The 17938-nt window shown below is 44.6% G+C and overlaps 3 protein-coding genes and 1 non-coding gene across 4 annotated transcripts in view; 2 read left to right on the top strand and 2 right to left on the bottom strand.

Annotated features, from left to right (window-relative positions):
- The window catches only part of LOC139930183 (E3 ubiquitin-protein ligase SMURF2-like), a 69648-nt gene extending 68155 nt beyond the window's left edge, over positions 1-1493 (bottom strand). Inside the window, exon 1 of the mRNA XM_071923296.2 lies at positions 1134-1493. Within this exon, the coding sequence (XP_071779397.1) occupies positions 1134-1185 (52 nt within the window). The 5' untranslated portion in view covers positions 1186-1493. The remainder of the gene's footprint in view (positions 1-1133) is intronic.
- Positions 1494-2949: 1456 nt separating this feature from the next.
- LOC139930182 (importin subunit alpha-1-like) lies at positions 2950-9408 on the bottom strand. The gene is made up of 11 exons (XM_071923295.2): positions 9302-9408; positions 8910-9026; positions 8641-8781; positions 7918-8006; positions 7471-7739; positions 7113-7207; positions 6449-6712; positions 5215-5448; positions 4680-4862; positions 3564-3713; positions 2950-3191 (listed from the first exon to the last, which is right to left on the bottom strand). The coding sequence occupies exons 2-11, from the start codon at positions 8973-8975 to the stop codon at positions 3102-3104; spliced, it is 1581 nt and encodes a 526-aa protein (XP_071779396.2). The 5' UTR covers positions 8976-9026; positions 9302-9408; the 3' UTR covers positions 2950-3101.
- Positions 9409-9723: 315 nt separating this feature from the next.
- trnar-ccg (transfer RNA arginine (anticodon CCG)) lies at positions 9724-9796 on the top strand. The gene has a single exon. It is a non-coding gene; the product is annotated as a tRNA-Arg (tRNA).
- Positions 9797-10776: 980 nt separating this feature from the next.
- On the top strand, positions 10777-16293 carry LOC139930217 (uncharacterized). Its single transcript, XM_071923330.2, has 5 exons — positions 10777-10849; positions 11745-12416; positions 13295-13381; positions 13978-14169; positions 14928-16293. The coding sequence occupies exons 1-5, from the start codon at positions 10777-10779 to the stop codon at positions 15113-15115; spliced, it is 1212 nt and encodes a 403-aa protein (XP_071779431.2). The 3' UTR covers positions 15116-16293.
- Positions 16294-17938: the final 1645 nt, after the last annotated feature.

The raw sequence follows: 17938 nt of genomic DNA, 5'->3' as shown, positions 1-17938 counted from the left end.
TCATACAAATACTGATAGCGGGTCTACCACCAATCACACGTAAACAGACATCTCATCAGCATGAGAGAATCAAAAGCTCTCTCCCTCCTGTTCCAGCGAGCATATTACCAGATTAAATATTTCATTCAGCTGCTAGCAGGAGATGAGAGGTTGGGAATCTGCTTTTGACCTGATGATGCAGGAGAAACATAAAATGCCACAACTGCCATCTTCCTCCCAGTCAAAACACTGCTCTTTAATACAAACCAGAAAATGTTTGGGTTGTTACAAAATGCAGATCCCACAAGGAAAAGGGGTGGATCTACTTTAGTAAACGGGTAGTATACTGATATCTCTCATGCAGCATTTGTGCCAAGATCCATCTTGCTAGATCATCAGCCTCTTAGGTATTATCTAACTACATCAAGGCCTGTAGGAATGGCACCACTGTTGTGCCAGAAATTTTGCCTGATGATTTTGGTAACAAGACTAATGGCTAATCCCACAAAGATTGAAACATAATTATGAATCTTAAATTACATCAGTCTGCAAATATAGTATTCTACCAATTTAAGATACACTTGTCCTGATTGTTGACAATAGACGTTATTGCAAATAATAGGACAAATTACTAAGGACATGCTGTGAATTATGATGACAAGTAAGAGTAATTCTTCCCAATGGGCATCATTGATATAAAAATAGCCATATCAAAGTGCGTTGATCCACAGTAGGAAGAATAGTCACATTTCAAGCTAAAGTATCCCATGTACGCTAACTTTTGGGAAATAGCCACCAGTGGCGATGCCATGCTGATAAGCAGCCTGGAGTCGTCAGCTAACACAACATTAACATTGTTGCTTTTAGAGCTAATGTTTGCTAACGTTAACAGGCAAGGGGCTCATTGGCTGACTTTCAATATCCCTGTGTGTTGAGCAGCTTGCTATAACGTGAGTTAACTTACATACGGTCAAAAATCAAACACACAAGAGCGATAAAACTCGTTGAAAATTTCGTGAACACACAAGACAAGACATACAGTCGTCAGTCTGCAGTAACATCAGCAGATGTTAGCATGGTTAGCCGACTAGCAGGCTACGTGCTAACGTTTCCGAGCCGTGGAGGAGGCAGCGAGGGGGTTTAAATTGTCTTACCTGTCAACCGCAGCTTTACTGGGCCATTTCTCCTAACTCCTTGGTTAGACATTCCCCTTTGTGTTCCAGCTTGATGAAAAATTATAAAAAGTGTCTAACACATGTGTCAGCGTATGACTTTCTCAAAAATAAATCCCCCAAAACAACCCTTCGGCTAGCTACGGGTTAGCTTGTAGTATCACCATTGCAAATCATACTGACTGTGAATGCAAAAGAATGGTGTCACCGTCATATCGCAGGCATAACACTCCCCTCGTGAACTCATATTCCGTAAAAAATGCAAATAACTAAATCCCCGCATGCCGTTCATCCCGTGGGCCACGGGTATTGATAGTCCGACTGTTTAAAAGAGCAAATCAATTGAACGGTTCGCCCTCCATCCGGACAGGCGTCTGTGCAAGGAGCCGTGTTGCTTGCACTGAAGTTGGTCGTAATGATGATGAAGAGTCTGCTGCAGGCAGTGTCCAGCTCATACACTACTTCCCGTCTCACCTTTCAACATAAAATACAATTTACCAAAGTGAAACTAAAAATACATACATTTAACGAAGAATCTGTTGTAAATTAAAATACAATTGTTATCCCCACATATCCTTTTCACAATATATATTCATCACCGTGGAGGCCTACACAAGATGTCAAAAATAGCCTACACATCCTTAACAGTGGCCAACTGTTAAGGGCTAAAATTGTACTTTATTTTGAAGGCAAAGCGGCTTACTTCCGGTATTAATCTGGCTCTCTGGCTGGTTTAACGCAGCTCACTTCCACACACGAGCGAGATGTGAAATTCATACAGTACAGTTAGAATATAGTTAGTTGGGTGGTTGTAATTTCCACTCAGAAAACATACATACTGCCTATTTACATAGGCTTCTTTCTAAATCCAGAAGGTCTGAATGAGTAAAGGATAGGATAATTTACAAGTGAGCATCAAAGCAATGCATTTAACATTGCTTATCCCTTGCAAAGAGAACTATAGCAGTCCTGCAATAAATTTTAGGATACTATACATATCCTTATATGTGATATGTAATATCACAGTAAGACATCATACAGTTACTATAGGTCAAAAATAATACCACACATAATCAGATAAAAAATACCATTAAATAGCATTAAATTATGTCTATTTAAACTCACTACTGTGTGCCACAGACACCCAATAAGTCCCAATAAGAATACCGTGATTTTTCCTTCGGAAAGATATACATTTCCAGTGAAGAATGAGAGCTCAGATTCTGAGATCTCAAGTCTCTGGGCTGCTTCCCCTCCAACCTACAACCCACTGGGCCATTATGGCTATATGCCTCGATTATTGCATTATAACAAGCAGTGAACATGTTTTCATTCAAAAAGCAGTTTACATGTATACTAAGGATACAACTGGGTCCTTAGTAGCATGCAGGTCCACAACAAGCAAATACAATGGAGCACAGTGTCACCTGGTGGTGACATGGATGCAGTGGCCCCTTCCCCTCTACTATAAATGCCTATAGGCATACTACTGTAAGTAACTTTAAAGGATAAGGCTGGTGTTTTTTAATGCATCGCTTACCGTCAACAAATCCTATGAAAATAACAAAATCAACAATGCGTTTGCTCTACTCCTGTTACTTTCTGACTTCCCAAGTACTGTTTTTAGCCGTCAACCCGGTGCATTAAAAAATACCAGCCTTATCCTTTAAGTCGAGGCCCAATGACCCACACAACTAGAAATTGTTAAGAACCATGTTCAACAATAATCGTACATTTTTCCCCCTGTCTTCATAGCCTGCTCATTGCAGAAACACCCATCATGAAAACACAATTTCTTAATAAAATTTATTTACAAGTCTTGCATTAAAAACAAGGACATTCTTTCTTTGTACTGTTATGTACAGGAATGAAATAAAAGGATAGCCAAACAAATACAAAAATATGGACACGGTAAGAAAAAAAAAAAAAAAAAAAAAAAATGTGGACTTGTTAAAAGTTGAAAGTGCTTTGGTTGTCAGGGATGTGGAAAGCATAACCGTCTGTCGTGGCCTCGGGCGCCACAGACTCATCCTCTTCATTCTGAAAGACAAGCGAGAGGGAAAGACAGGAGGAGAGACGCATTAGAGGATTAACCAAGTCTTAGTGCGTTTTGGGGATGGTTTCATGGACGTGGATTAAGCCAAATTCTGCAGACTAGGACGATTTCTGTCAGAGGAGACCTATGTCTGGAAACGGGACCTTTGTGCTTTGCCAACTAAGCCGTTTGATAAACCCTGTCAAGAGTAACAGCACAGGCAGAAGTATGCAAAAAGATGGTTTTTAATGCTATTTTTTTCAGTCAGTGATTTGATCAGGAGGACAAACCTCCAATAAACAGAAATGCAAAACCTGTGTCAAAAAATGAAATTCCTTATATCGAAACAATCCATGGATATTATCAGCAGCGCTCACCTCTCCGGAGAAGTATTTCTCTATGATGTTGAGCGCGGCCTTGTAGACGGCCTCGTTCTCGTGCGACTGCAGCACTTCGATCTTGTCCAGACCGCCGCACTCCTCGATCATTAGACACAGCTTCTCAGTCTCATCGATTTTTTCTGCGGTCTATAGAGAAAGGAAAAAAAAAAGAAACTCAGTAAGCCTAGGCTAATGACACTCACACCAGAGATGAAACACGTGACAAACCAATTTCATTTTAAGATCCCTGTGACAATTGTCAAGAACCTATCTGCATCACGCAGAGTGTAAAGTGACCCGGATTAAATTCTGCAAATCATCATGCTGCCTAATCTCAGAAATCCACAACACAAATATCCATTTTCCCCTGGGACTTAAATACACGTCTGCTGGCAGAAGAGATTATGTGGGCGCACGTCAAGGCCATTTCCTGTTAAATTTAATCAATTCCAAATGTAAATTCATGCAGTTATTTCTTAGCCTTAAGGCAAATGTATGGTTTCTGCGGTGTGCCCGGTGTTCACAGTGCGCAGGGTCTGTGCGGCGAGTGCGGAGCTCCGCAGGGGGTCTGCGGAGGGTCTGCACCGAGCTCCGCGCTCCTCTCAAAAAATGAAACTCTACGGAGGCCTCCGCAACCGCCACAGTCAGTTCAGAGGCTATGATTGGTTAATGGTTGCTATGTTAGTTGGTTACCAGGGAAGTAAGTCTATTTGAGCAACAAATAGACTGACAACCGGCAAAAATGGACAATCGGAGGAGATTCTGCGCTCTCCACGAACACCGCGCTGTTACCACATTTACCATAAAATGCTGTGGCTCTGCGGAGAGAATGGTCTTGCCGTGAACACCGCGAACACCGAGCACACCGCAGAAACCATAAATTTGCCTTTAGCCTAGCACTAGTCTTTATGCCCTTGTCAATAGCTCGCCCTCTGAAGATGCACCTTAACAGTTAGAATTTTAGTTCATTTTCCTTCACTTGTCAAAACCTATTTTATGGGGATTAAGGACACCCATAAAAGTCTTTTTGCAAAGGTTTTGAGTATCTGATGAAGGAAAATAACCAACTAAAATTCCACGTCTCAAGCTATTCTTCAAGTACTGGCGACTCACCAAGAAAATGTTGGCGATGGCGTCCAGGATGACCAAGATGATCTTGCAGTCTTTGGCCGACAGCAGGTTGAGCAGAGGCTCCAGGACGTTGCACTGGACCAGGTAGCTGACTTGCTCCGGCATGCCGCCGCTGGTGTAGTTGGTGACGGCCCACACCGCCTCCCTCTGGGTCTTGTAATCTCCCTGGACGGAGGACACATTTTACATTTTAGGCGTCGTTTGTGAATCATCATAAACGTAACTAGGTTTAGTACTTGCAAAAAGTGAAGGGGAAATAACAGTACTAGGGGGGAGAAAATTACAGACGGATCTTTTATTTCTTTGTTTCTTGTTTCTAAGACGGGGAAACTAAGCATCATCAACAGCCGGTAGAAGACCAATATAATCCGAGACTGGAAGCTCCAATCAAAAAAATAAGTCAACCTATTTATTACGGACTACGAGTTGTCGTTACATCTAAGGAGCCCCCTGCAGCTTCCCGTTAAGACTGGACTAACAGGTCAGATATATCTCCTGCCTTCTCCCGCTCTCTGACCTGTTGGAGGACCTCCACCAGGATGGGCACTAGGCCCGCGTTGATGACCTCCTGGATCTGGCAGTCCTTGCCGGCGGTGATGTTGGACACGGTCCAGGCCGCCTCCTTCTGGATGTTGGGCTTGTGGTGACGCAGCAGAGCTGGGAACATGGCCAGGGCGCCGGCGTTGAGCACGCTCTGGGTCTGCTCGTCCGTCCCCGTCACGATGTTGCCCAGCGAGCGCAGGGCCGGAGTCTGGGAGGAGAAGCAGAGCGAGTCGGTTATTATTGGGAGGGTTGTTCAGGATTCAGGGACAAGAACATTAAGCAGGAGAGAGAAAAGAGTCACATCTAACATCGAATGCCAATGATAGATGTGACGATCCCTGTGTAATCTTTATATTTTTCTGTTATAGGCATTTAGCATTTGTTTTAGGCATAAGCAACCAGTAAGGGGTTCATGGGGCAGAGCCATAGTTACACTGTTCCTGTAATTCTAAAATAATCACATAAGAGAGAAGCGGTGGGAAGAGAAATAAAAAAAATAAAAAAAAGAGGTGAGGTTGAAGAGGTTGAAGGGATTTTTTAACTTCACGGTAAGGGCATATTAAGAGGGATTAGAGGTGGATGATATAGGAGAAGGGATATGCTGGATATGAAGAGATGAGCTTTCAGCCTACAATGGAGGGTATTTCAGCAACGAGCACGATTAGACCTGATGGCACCAGCAATCATTATTTAAAAAGGGGCATCAAGTAATTTGACTTTTCATCGACCTCTATCGCCACCAAGGAATTGCAACAACACTGACAGGTCAATTACAGGCCACTGTAAACTGTGCCAGGGACCTAACTGAAATGATAAAGTCCCATTTTCACAACAGAGATGAGTAAGTTAGCTGATTAGAGCAGAGATCAAACAGAAACATCATGTGAAGAGGTGTATCGCAATGTAAAACTATACTGTAATAACAATACTGCTTTGTCATTTACAGTTGAAAATGCATATAGGTGGGTGGGGAGTTTTTGTTCCAAAACAGTGTGTGGGCTGGGAATTGAGTTTTGAAAGCCAGAAGCCTCACTACCTGGTACAGTAGTGACAAGTCAGTGGTATTGATCAGCAACCTATCAAACCCCCGCAAATATACTACGGTCATTTTGTGCTATGGGACAGTAAAAGTCTTATTGCAACTTCAAATGCCACAAATAAAAGGTGAAGCTTCCCAGTTTAACAAACCAAAACGAAGCAGCACGTACCACAATGGAGAGTTCTCCGCAGGCGAGCAGCTGCACCAGGCGGAGCACCAGGCCGGCCTGCACCACCACCTCTATCCTCTCGTTGGGGCCGTCGGTCAGGTAGGACACGGCCCAGCAGGTGTCGGCCAGCACCTCCCGGTCGTCGTGGTGCAGGAGGCACGCGAGGGCCGGGAGCAGCTGCTGCACGGCCTCCAGAGGCGGCGCCGGGTTCTTGTTCCGGCACAGGTTGGACAGCGTCCAGGTGACGTTGCGCAGGTAGCCGGACTGGTGTGGTAGGAAAGAGTCGAGTGTCACTTTAGAGCCTCAGAGTATCACAACATGGTCATTGTCGGAGTAACATACACCTTGCTACTGACAGCTTCAGGCAGATTCACAGACATTAAGCCTCTCTGAACGGCATTAGGATTACCAGGGGAGGTCTGGTGATTGGTTACTACCTCAGGAATTTTATCACAAACATGAAACCTGTCTGTAATTTTCTCCAGTTGAAATTTCCCACTGCATTTTGAATTAATTCTTAATTCAAATAAAGGTAATATGGTTAATAAGGGTAATATCTGTACTATGGCAGCTGTTGTGCATCCCATCCCTAAATTACCACGGTCCCCCAGAAGTTGCTGAAACCCAGCAGTGCAGTAATGTTCATATATAGAGGGACACTCACGGGAAACACAGACAGGTCAGGGGCTGCCAGCAGGGCCAGGAGCGGCTGGATGCCACCGTGTTTGATCACTAGGTCTCTGTAGTTGGATCCGTCACCTGGGTTAGGAAAAAGATACTTTGATTCATCTCCGGTCAACACTGTAAACCTGGAATTTCCACATAATAGGAAAAGGCAGACTGCAATACAATGTTATAATGTCATGGAAACTACCATCAGTTTGATGCACGAGTCTCAGAAAGCACACTGGTTGCCATGGAAAATTAAACATTTGATTCAACATTTCAGTGGCAGTCTTACTTTGTGCACCATATGCACTTCCATACACACAGATACCAAGCATCTCGAATAGTAACACTACCTGCGATGTTGCCCAGGGCCCAGATGGCCTGCTCGCTGATGTGGGGGTGCGGCGAGGTCACCAGGCTGATGAAGGCCGGGATGGCGCCCCCGTCCACCACGGCGGTGGTCTGCTCCGAGGTGCCCGAGGCGATGTTGGTCAGGGCCCAGGCTGCCTCGAACTGGATGGGGGGGCATTCGGACAGGGCCAGGAAGCCGACGAACCTGGGGATGAGGCCGGCGCCGATGATGCTGTCGATGGGCGGGTGCTTCTCCCTGGAGAGGAGCTTTCTGCACGGTCGGGAATAAAGCGCACGGACGAAGAGAAAGGAAATTTGTAGCGTTAGTAGTAAAATGTCATCAAATGTCATTTAAATCCACAGTAACAAGATGGAACAAGTACAACATCACCATATTATCCCTTTCCACTGTGACGCTCTTGAGTCATAGAGCTCTTTAATGACCTTACCTGGCGGCCTGTGTGGCCTGCAGCTGATGATCCAGATTCTGGCTATTTATGCCCGCAACAATCTCCTCCACAGACCAGTGGTGAGGAGGCTACAGAAACGGAAAGAGGAGAGGATTAGTTAGCTGCCTACCAGACCAGGATCAGGTTTACTACAGCAGAAAAACTGGGATAGTGCAGTGTAGATCTAAGCAGTGATGTAGTCATTGGTGACCAGAAGAATGAAATATACTGCTGACGGTAGGCTGCATATTCTGTGATCCCGCCCTCCTATTATACTCCAAGTATCTGCCTTCTGTCTAAATCAATCAGGAGCGGTTTTTAAAATGAAGTGCAACAGCCTACTGCATATTGTAATGTAGAAGCTTAAGTTTGCTCACAATTGATGAACTTTGGCCAGTGCACTCTTGATTAATTCAAAGCTTATGGCTTCAGAAGGGAGTGTCCAAACAGAGCTGGTTGACCGCTTTTCATATCAGCTGTTAAGATTCCCATCGATTTAATTTTTTCTCTTGGAGTGATGGGGCTTGGCAAGGAGGCTGTCCATATTCATCCATAACAAACCAAAAGTCAAAGTCAATAACCCACATTTTTAGACAGGGAAAACACACGGAGAACCAGCTTTACTTCTTTTACTCTCCCCGAACCAAATCTGGTATTGTGTGCCCACCTTAAAGAATGGAAAGGGCAGGAGAGATGGCCGAGGGCTTATCAGATGTTGGTTACCTGTGCATTTGGATCCTTCTCTTGCAGAGGAGAGGTCGGCTCGTCCACAAGGCTGTCGACGTTCCTTCTCTTCAGGATCTGTTCATCCTTCTTCGCTTTCCGGAGCTCCACGTTGACCTCCATTCTCCTACGCCTTAGTTCCTGTGGAAGTCGATTTGGGCCCATAAGAAGTTGAGAAGACAACTGGTAGTGGATAGTACGGTTACATAATACATTTGTCTCGTTATGACTGCAATTTGGCAGGGATCATCGTAACAGTTTGGGCTTACGTTGGCGTCTTTCCCCTTGTTTTTGAACTGGGTGAGACGAGCTCCGCTGTCGTTGGCAGCTGACATCTCTGACCGTTGGGCGAGACAATCGATTTCACTGGAGACAGTCGGCACTCGCTGTGGAAACAAAATTATTTAGGAACAAAACGGGCGTCCTGCCGATCACTGTCGCGGGTTAGCATTTATTAGCATTTGCTACCCGTTAGCTAGCTAGCGAGCTGTGAATTAGCAGCTAACGTTAACTACTTGTCTATAAGCCAAGCCGGTTATCTAACACCATGTGGCCCAGCGAACAGAGAGCCTGTCTATTAAACCTTCTCCCCCAAAACCTACTGTAAAACATAGATACAACGATTGTTTACAAATTAAATAAACAAAAAACATTTACTCACATATTCACTGTAATGTTGAGCTTATTCAAATATACACTTAGCCACAGAGCATGTGCTACGCGCTTACCGAGTCCTTATTTTTTTACAATAGCCGTGACGTAACCTACATACCGCCCTGGTTTTTAACACTTGTGATTGGTCAGTCGGAGTAGAAGCACCTCCCCATTGGCCATGATTAAAAAATCCCCCACCATAAACACAAAGCCGTTGTCAAGGACAACGGTTCTCAATATCGCGAGATAATATGGCCACAAACTGTTACTCATTCCTCAAAAAATGCGTGTTTGAGATACCTCTTGTGAAGTCGGTGTGATTTTCTTTGGTTTTGCAACAAAGTATACATATAATCTCACATACTTAAAACAGTCCTCCTTGTGTGATTACCTTTTATAAATCGTGCTATCCATTGTGGGAAACGTGATGACCCAGTGGCCTAATGGATAAGGCATCAGCCTCCGGAGCTGGGGATTGTGGGTTCGAGTCCCATCTGGGTCGTATTTAATTTCTCTTTTATTGAACAGGATGCCGCTTTATACAGAAGCGTGGACGATGTAATCAATAATATGTCGTGTATCAGCACTCGATTTAAATCAGTGGTGTTCAATCCTAGTCGGACTGGTTTTTATTCCAGCCATCTAATATCAGCGACTAATCCACACCAGGTGAATCTAATTATAGCTGGTAGGATAGAAAACCAGCAGTACTCAGAGTGCCGAAAACCACCGATGTAAACGACAAAGACCTCAAATCAGTCAAAAACAATAGAATATAATGTGGAACAGTCTCACCCAAAGCTCTATTTCTCTTTTTTATTCTGCAAATAAGAGCAGTTACAGAGTGTATCTTTGTGTCTGCGGAAGATGAATTGGATTTAGAACACAAAATATATCAGAATGCACCATGCCCCAGCATCATGCACTTCTTCAGTCCTGAAGAGGGCAGTAATGTATCAGGGCATGCAGGAGGACTCGAGTCTGAATGAAAAGGTGAAGACCACAGCAGCAAAACCTATTGATTTGTGATTGCATGCCACAACTGCTTGGGTTGAGATTTATGACTAACAGAACCATATTGTGTCCCAACATGGTTTGCTGAATATCTCTGTTTTCCATTCAAGGTGTTTATGTCTGGTCTTCCCTTTAATTGTTGCTTAATTTCAAGGGTTTATCAGCTGGTCTTCAGCTTTTAAACAAACCAATGTGATTTATATCCACACAGCAGACAATACCTATATAGAGCCATATTTTCCCTCTCATAGGCTATAATAAAGCACAAAGGGGTCTTCTTTGGAATCCATTTATGAATGAAAAGAGTGTCTGATGTCATGCCCAAGTGTTTATTTCTGCGTTTGGGACGTCCCGCCTCCCTTTCCATCCCATCCCCTCTCATTCCTATAAGCCGGGCCCATATAAAAACTCCCAGGAATCCCGACACTGTAGCAGACCTCAAAGTGTGTCCCAACAGAACCAGTCAGGATGACAGGGATTACTATGCTCCTCTTGTTTCTTGTGTTTCCTCTTTCCAAGACAGAGGAGCATGTTGTTAATGGTGAGTGTAAACCGTTTTATCTGCTGGGATTCTTTTGCTATCATTCAGAAAAAGTGAGGATTTGTATTGACAGCCAGATTATTTTTTAATTTGTTGGGAAAAACAGGTGCACAAATATATATTTTTCCTATATCTATTTACAAAACATTTTATTCACACTAACTAAAAGCTTTACACTTTTGATGAGTTCTATGAATGATGCAAGTACCAGTTTCCTTACTGCATTCCCCACTGTTGTAGTTTATTATTTGATTTTTTTTCTTTAGCTTTGAGCTCAATATTGTGGAATCTGTAACTTTGAAGGTCACCAACTGATGACCATTAAATCTCTGTTACCTGTTACAAATAACTCTGAAAATCCTGAAAATTAGATAGACTCTTAGATCAAGAGTATTTTGTTTGCTCTATTCCCCATTGTGAAGATTACAGGTCACAGCAATTATTCCTAATGATTTGTATTAAAAAAGATGATTAATAGTTGACACTGTCTTATTATTGATGGACTGAGGACTTTTATATCTCGGGTCTTTGTTAAGTTTCAAAAGTATAGTGACTCTAGATCCTAATCAGGTTTCACTTTTTCAACCCAAATTAAAGCCATATTGCATTAAGTTCTCATCTGGAGATAAAATTTAGTGGAACCATAGATAAGTCTCCATGTCTAGTAGGCATAAAAACAAAACAAAAATACTGGTCATGGTAGTTCCAAGACATTAATTCAGCTAAAACTAATTTCCTAGGTGAAGAAATGCAGAACGTTTCTCAGAAGATACACAAAGAATTCACAGACTTAATGAATCCATGTGATGCAGTATAGGCTACATGTAAGACCATTAGCAGGCCTATTGCATCATGTCACATGCATGAAGTGTCTAACGGGAGTGCGTGTTTCCAGAGCTGTACACCCTGATAGAGAAGGGCCAGGGCGGCTTTTCGGACCCGGCTCCCGGCAACCAGAGCCGGCTGGGGGCGAAGGAGCCCTCGCTGCCCATCAACGAGCTCCTGGAGAAGAACAGCAGGACCGGGGACACCAAATACTCCCTCCACCCTCTACCCTCCGGTGTCTGGCCGAAGCACGGCGACCTGGGCCCCGTCCCTCGCCACCACGGTCCCCACAACAAGAGCAAGAAGGGCCCCAAGAGCGACCGTCTGACGGAGCACAACAGCGAGAAAACCAGAGGAGAGGCCGCCGGTCTGCTGCCCAAAACCCCGCTGACAGGAGCCGCAGCCGCCGCCGCCGCCGCCGGCAACCGCACCGCGCTGAAACTCACCCCGGACCAGCACTCGAACGTCGCCCCCCCGCAGCAGGGCGAGCCGGAGGGCCACCCCAACTCCCGGCCCAGGGGTCAACCCCACCAGCCGGCCGCCCAGCCGCATCCACCGCCACACCCCGCCCCGCGCAGGGAGCCCCCCAACCGGCGGCTGGACCCGGAGGAGAACCGCCCGGGGAAGGCCAGTCTCTACCAGTCAGGTGTCGGGGGAGCGAACCGAAACAACAGCCGCCCGTCGGTGCTCTTCAACCGGCGCTCCTCCAGCCTGCTGTACCAGTTTGACATCCTGAAGAGAGGTAGGGGAGGATTTGATTTATGCTCACACACACACACACACACACACACACACACACACACACACACACACACACACACACAATACAAACACACTCAAACAGAAGTGCATAGACACATAGCCTACTGTATGTGACCAGAGATAGTTTTTTTGTTTGTTTGTCATAGATTAGGCTATTAATCTTTGCATTCAGAGCTTTAACATTGTATATTAGGCTATACAATAGTATAATACTATACATTACTTTCTAATGTAAAATGGATTGTCTGTGAAGTTAAATGAGCCTGGACTCTTTGGTCACATATACTGTACATGAGTGGCAAGCTGGAGGCCCTATAATAAAAGTGGCTGGCATTAAAGATAAGTTAACTTTAGATAAACTGCAATTAACACAACCAAAGTTGTATCTGTCCTTGTAAAAATTCCCTCATAGGTATAGCACATATATTTACACACAGAGTTCACAGAGTTCACACTCTATGTGGGGGAGCTCAGTGACAGTGACAGATTTCTGGTAGTTAGTAGACGTCTCCTGCCACTAATTACCGCTTGTTCCCTCAAGTCTGTCTCTGAATGTGTCTCTTTGTGTGGAGTCTTGGGAGCCAGAGGTTATAATGATAGAAATGCAAAAACAAGTGAGATCAGTTTTGATACTGTAATTAAGACAGAAAATGTAAGACGGATGTGATCCCATGCCATCTCATCCCATCCCCCCTCCCCGGTCCCATGCTGAGGAATGCGACGCCTGGGTTTTGTAATGACAACCTTGTCCTTGCTAATGACACTGGAATGGGAGTCTGGCTCCATGCTGGCATGGCACAGCCACTTTGTCTTTTCTTCTCATCCCTCCATCCTGTCCTCTGCTCGTCTTCTCCTCAGAGTCTGACTTCACGCATGATGCCTTCTGTATGAGTGAGTGCAGGAAGGAGAAGGAGGAGAGAGAGTATTACTGCTACAGTGAATTTGGTAGGTATCCTATGATGGATGAAGCTAGACTGATGATGTGGCCATTCCTCTTCAGCCTGTAGTATTTGCTGGGGAAATGCAAGTGAATGGATGGGGAAAATCAATCAATTTAGACCATAATGATTTGGTAATTTAATGATTTTCTGTATTTTCTCATGGTGTTTATGGGTAAAGTTCCATATAGCTCCATCCATCAAATAATTAACAATCCATAACTGCTGTATGGCACTGACCATCCAAACACTGTCAACCCATCACTGGCTTTGTTTAGATGATTTATTGATTAAAAGAATGACAGTATATGACAGGTAAACATGAATTTTGCATATAATTTTGAGGCTATAAAAGTTTGTTTACATTTATGATGTTAGGAAACACTGGAACAACAGAGTCTTGTATTTTGAGTTATGATGGGTTAAGAAAGTTCAAAAAAATTAGATTTCATTCACAAGTTAAACTCCTAAATACCTAGTACCCAGAATTTAAATGATTACGTAACTTCTACCCTGTATCTTTTAACCCATGGACATGATGGTATACATTTCCTCAATTTTGATGCATGAAGATGTTTTTCATGTCTCCCCCATCTGAAACAGCCGTCAATGGGATCGTTCACGACATCGATGTGGTGCGTAAAGGAATACGCCTCATCACGCTGATGGTGAGCAGCGATGGCTTCTACAAGATGAGTCGTCTCTACGTGACCCCAGACAGCTTCTTCTTCAAAGTTCGCCTTCTGGTCCTGGACACCTACAAGTGCAGCAAGCCCTGCCCAGATCTCAAACTTGGTAAGTGTAACAAAGTCGTCCTGAAGCCTTGTAAGCCAAAATATCGACTTTAGTTTTAGGGTTGCCGGTTCGAACCCGGAATCTAGACCGGCTGAGAAATTCTGCTTGTTGGAAGTGGAGTCAGACTCTCCCCTCCCTCAACAGCCACTGTCAAAGTGCTGTTGGTTTTGTCACTGTTGGGTAAAAACCTTGTATGTGCAGAATGTTGACTTCTCAGGAACTAGGAAAAACTGCCTTGTTATCAGCTTGACCACCATGCAATTTTGAGTTTATCCAGTGGGGTTTTGAAAGGCTTTCATGAGCCCAAAGATCATAGAATGTTCTCAACCCATAGAGAACGATGTATTCCTTCAAGCAAGGTTACAACATGAAAATCATGGAGGTATGAGGTTTTCACATGACAACAGTAATATATTACTGTGTTCTTAGTCAACTTGTGAGGTTAAATAAAGAACATAAAGAAAGATGATCCTTGGACTCATATGTGTTTCTCTGGACCTGTCCATGGATGTTCTCCAAGATCATCTTCAAGATCAAAATCATATGCTATGGTACATGATTGTGGAGTTTTATGAATTAATATCCTATTAGTAATGTAGGATCCATGTGTGGGATGAGAATTGTGTGTTTTCCTGAGATCATCAAAAACGGCCACTGAGAATTTTGCGAACATGTGAGAAATGTTCTTTTTGTGGACCATGGGTTTGTTTCCACTTACCTCAAATGAAACACACCATCTCCCCCCGTTTGTTCCCAAGGGAGCAGATACATCGTAATGGGTCAGATCTACCACCGGAGGCGCCACCTTCCCAACGACCTCCTGACCCTGCTGGGGGGTAAACTGAAGCCCGGGGACGGCCTTCTGCGAAGCAACAACTACGTCAAGAGGTTCAACAAGCGGAGGCACCAGAAAGCCCTGGAGGCCACCCGCTCCAGGTGCAGGTGAACGCAAAGCAAGACTATCGCCCCCCCACCCCCACCCCCCCGGCTGCGGGGGAAGAGACATTGCAGCCGCTCCCCCGAAACTGACCTATAACTATCCCTTCAGCGTCGCAGGAGAAAGAGGAGATTTTGAAGAAGGCGAGGATTTATTTTCATACGGACTGCTACGATGTATCATAATCCAGGTTGATCTTTTTTTTTTTTTTTTTTTTTGTACTCATTTGTACAGTTCCTGAAGTAGTGGCTTGTGCTCTCTTTGATAGAAAACACAAGCATGAGTTTGCATGAAATGGTTTTTCCATGTTTTTTGTTTGAGGTATCAAGCAAGGGTGTCCACTTCACCCAATATAGTTTTCTCTAAATGGCTGAATTTGACAACTCCAGTTAAACCTCTTTAAGCAAGTCGTCTCCTCACCTAAAATGAGCATGATTATGGGCATTCATTCATGTCTGGTACATGAAATCACTCAATTACAGTAGCACAGGTGTCACATTGGCTTCTCTCTTTGGCTTAACTGAAGCAAACTCCTCTGACATTTAGCATGAAGTGAGTTCAATCGTTCAACAGAGTAACTCAGGTGAAGGAATCTTTTTGAGGCTCTTACGAAGTTGCGTTATTTTTTTCATCAGCTTGTTTCAGCAAGCACAGAGGCATTTTTCTAACATTTATTCAAGCGTGTGAATCAAGCCTGTATTTGTCCTGAGCAAGAAATACTGCCAGGTCCAGCCTCTTTAGTCACGATATGACCCAAACACACACACACACACTCAAAGAAAAGATTATCTGTTTAATGTTGTTTTCCTAGCTGTCAATTTCCCTCCTTTGGAACGTCTCTGGGTATTGTGGGTAAATTGAATACCAGATCCAAAACTACATTTTTTGATAATTTATGATATAGTGCAACTTATTTTCTGTGAAAAATTTCCATGTGCCGTTGACTTTGAAATGGTCACACAAATTGATTTCCTTGGCACAGATCCAACATGTTGAAGCTTCTTGACACTTTCGATCGCTCTATGAGGCTTCTAAAACGATATGAACGCGAAACGTCGTATGGCACTGATTAGTATTGTTTTTCGACACCCAGCCCCGTGCATAACATGTCACTGTGGTTGTTATTGGGAAACAGGAAATGCACTATTATTGTTACAAGGGCCAAGGGGAGGGAATGAAGGGCCTGGAAAAGCAGCAACAAACCCCAGTGGAGGAGGAGGAGGAGGAGGAGGAGGGGGAGGAGGAGGAGGAGGAGGAGGAGGGAGGGGGCAAAGGGAGAGAGCACAGGACCTTTGCTTGTCATGAGAGCGGCTTATTTTCCTAACTTTAATTATGTGTCCACGATGAAATGTCTGCCTGAGCGGACTGGGACATCAAAAGGGGGGCTGGCTGAATGAAGGAGGGGGGTGGGGGGGTGTTTTCGTAGGGAGCAAGCCATAAATCTAATCGTAGGAATCTGATCCTCTCCGCACCTGGACACATGACTCGGAAAAGTGCCTCCATCGCAGCTCCTCTTTGGAGCGGCGATGCCAACACTGGCTCTTGTTTGCTTGCTTACACACACACACACACACACACACACACACACACACACAACACATACCCCTCTGGGCGGGCCAAAGCTCAAAGGAGGTATTTAAGCATTTAGGCAGGATCAGAGAAAGTGGGAGGCAGGGGGGCAAGGTGAAAGAGGGGGGAAATATAAAAAAAAAAGCAAGAGGGTTATGTAAAATGACACAGGGAGGGAACTGAGGGAGGAGAAGGGGTGGGGTGGGGTGTGTGTGGGGTCTGTCTTCCCTCCATTCCTAATGGGACAGCTTCTTCTTTTTTAATCACAGAACCCCCCCTGGCTTGATGTTTTATCCTGAGCTCATGCTTGTACAAAAGGGAAAAGATTTGCACTGAACGCTTACGTTGCTTTCCTATACATGAACCCAATAAAAATGTGTATTTGTTTTGTACTCAACGGCTTTATGTGTCATTTGTCTTTTTGATGATTTTGAAGCATTCCTGCCTGTTGCACACGATCTCTAAGTCACATACATCTGAAATATTGATCCGCATTATCATTGCCGGTGATCGAGAGGGAAGTCCAAAGTAAGACGGCCTAATTGGGGTTTTAACAACCATGGGAGAGGAATTACTTGGGAAGTGGGATGTTGAGGCCGGTCGGCCGGCGGGTTCCCAGGCCGGAGGAAGCCTCTATCTGGGATCAGCGCTGGAGGGAACAGATGCAGGCGGGCAGGAAACAGGAGCCTGCTCCCATCTCGGCTACCATCGCAGCGGGAGGACATTCCTCGTTCGGAGAGAGCGAGAGAGAGCGAGAGAGAGAGGATGTGAAGGGGAGAGAGGGAGGTGGGAATATCTCCAAGTTGCTTCCTGTGTGACAGCCGCTAAGCCACAACAGGGGGGGGGGGGGAATGAGGATGGTGGATAGAAACCAATTTGGGATTGTGGTCATCATTTAGTGTCCATGCAAGCTTCTGGATTCATTTAGCGGTTTGAAAGTGGAGGAGAGAGAGAGAGAGAGAGAGAGAGAGAGAGAGAGAGAGTGGGGGGGGGGGGGGTGAGAGCAGGGTCAAAGGTCAACCTTAGAGGTGGCTCTTGTGTGTCCTGCTGGTAACTTGAACACAAGAGGAGTGTGTATGAGTGTGTCAGGGTCATGACCTCACTTTCCCCTGAAAGCCCCACACACACACACACACACACAATGGATAGGACCCAAGCACTGAACACAAATGGAAATTAAAAGTTGTTCAAATGGGGGATGAGGTCGACTGAGCGAGATAAAGTTTGTTTTCACTGGACAAGACAATAAAAGACAACACTTTG

This window comes from Centroberyx gerrardi, chromosome 3, assembly GCF_048128805.1.
Source record: "Centroberyx gerrardi isolate f3 chromosome 3, fCenGer3.hap1.cur.20231027, whole genome shotgun sequence".
Classification (NCBI taxonomy): domain Eukaryota; kingdom Metazoa; phylum Chordata; class Actinopteri; order Beryciformes; family Berycidae; genus Centroberyx; species Centroberyx gerrardi.
This window is presented reverse-complemented; position numbering and strand designations above follow the sequence as displayed.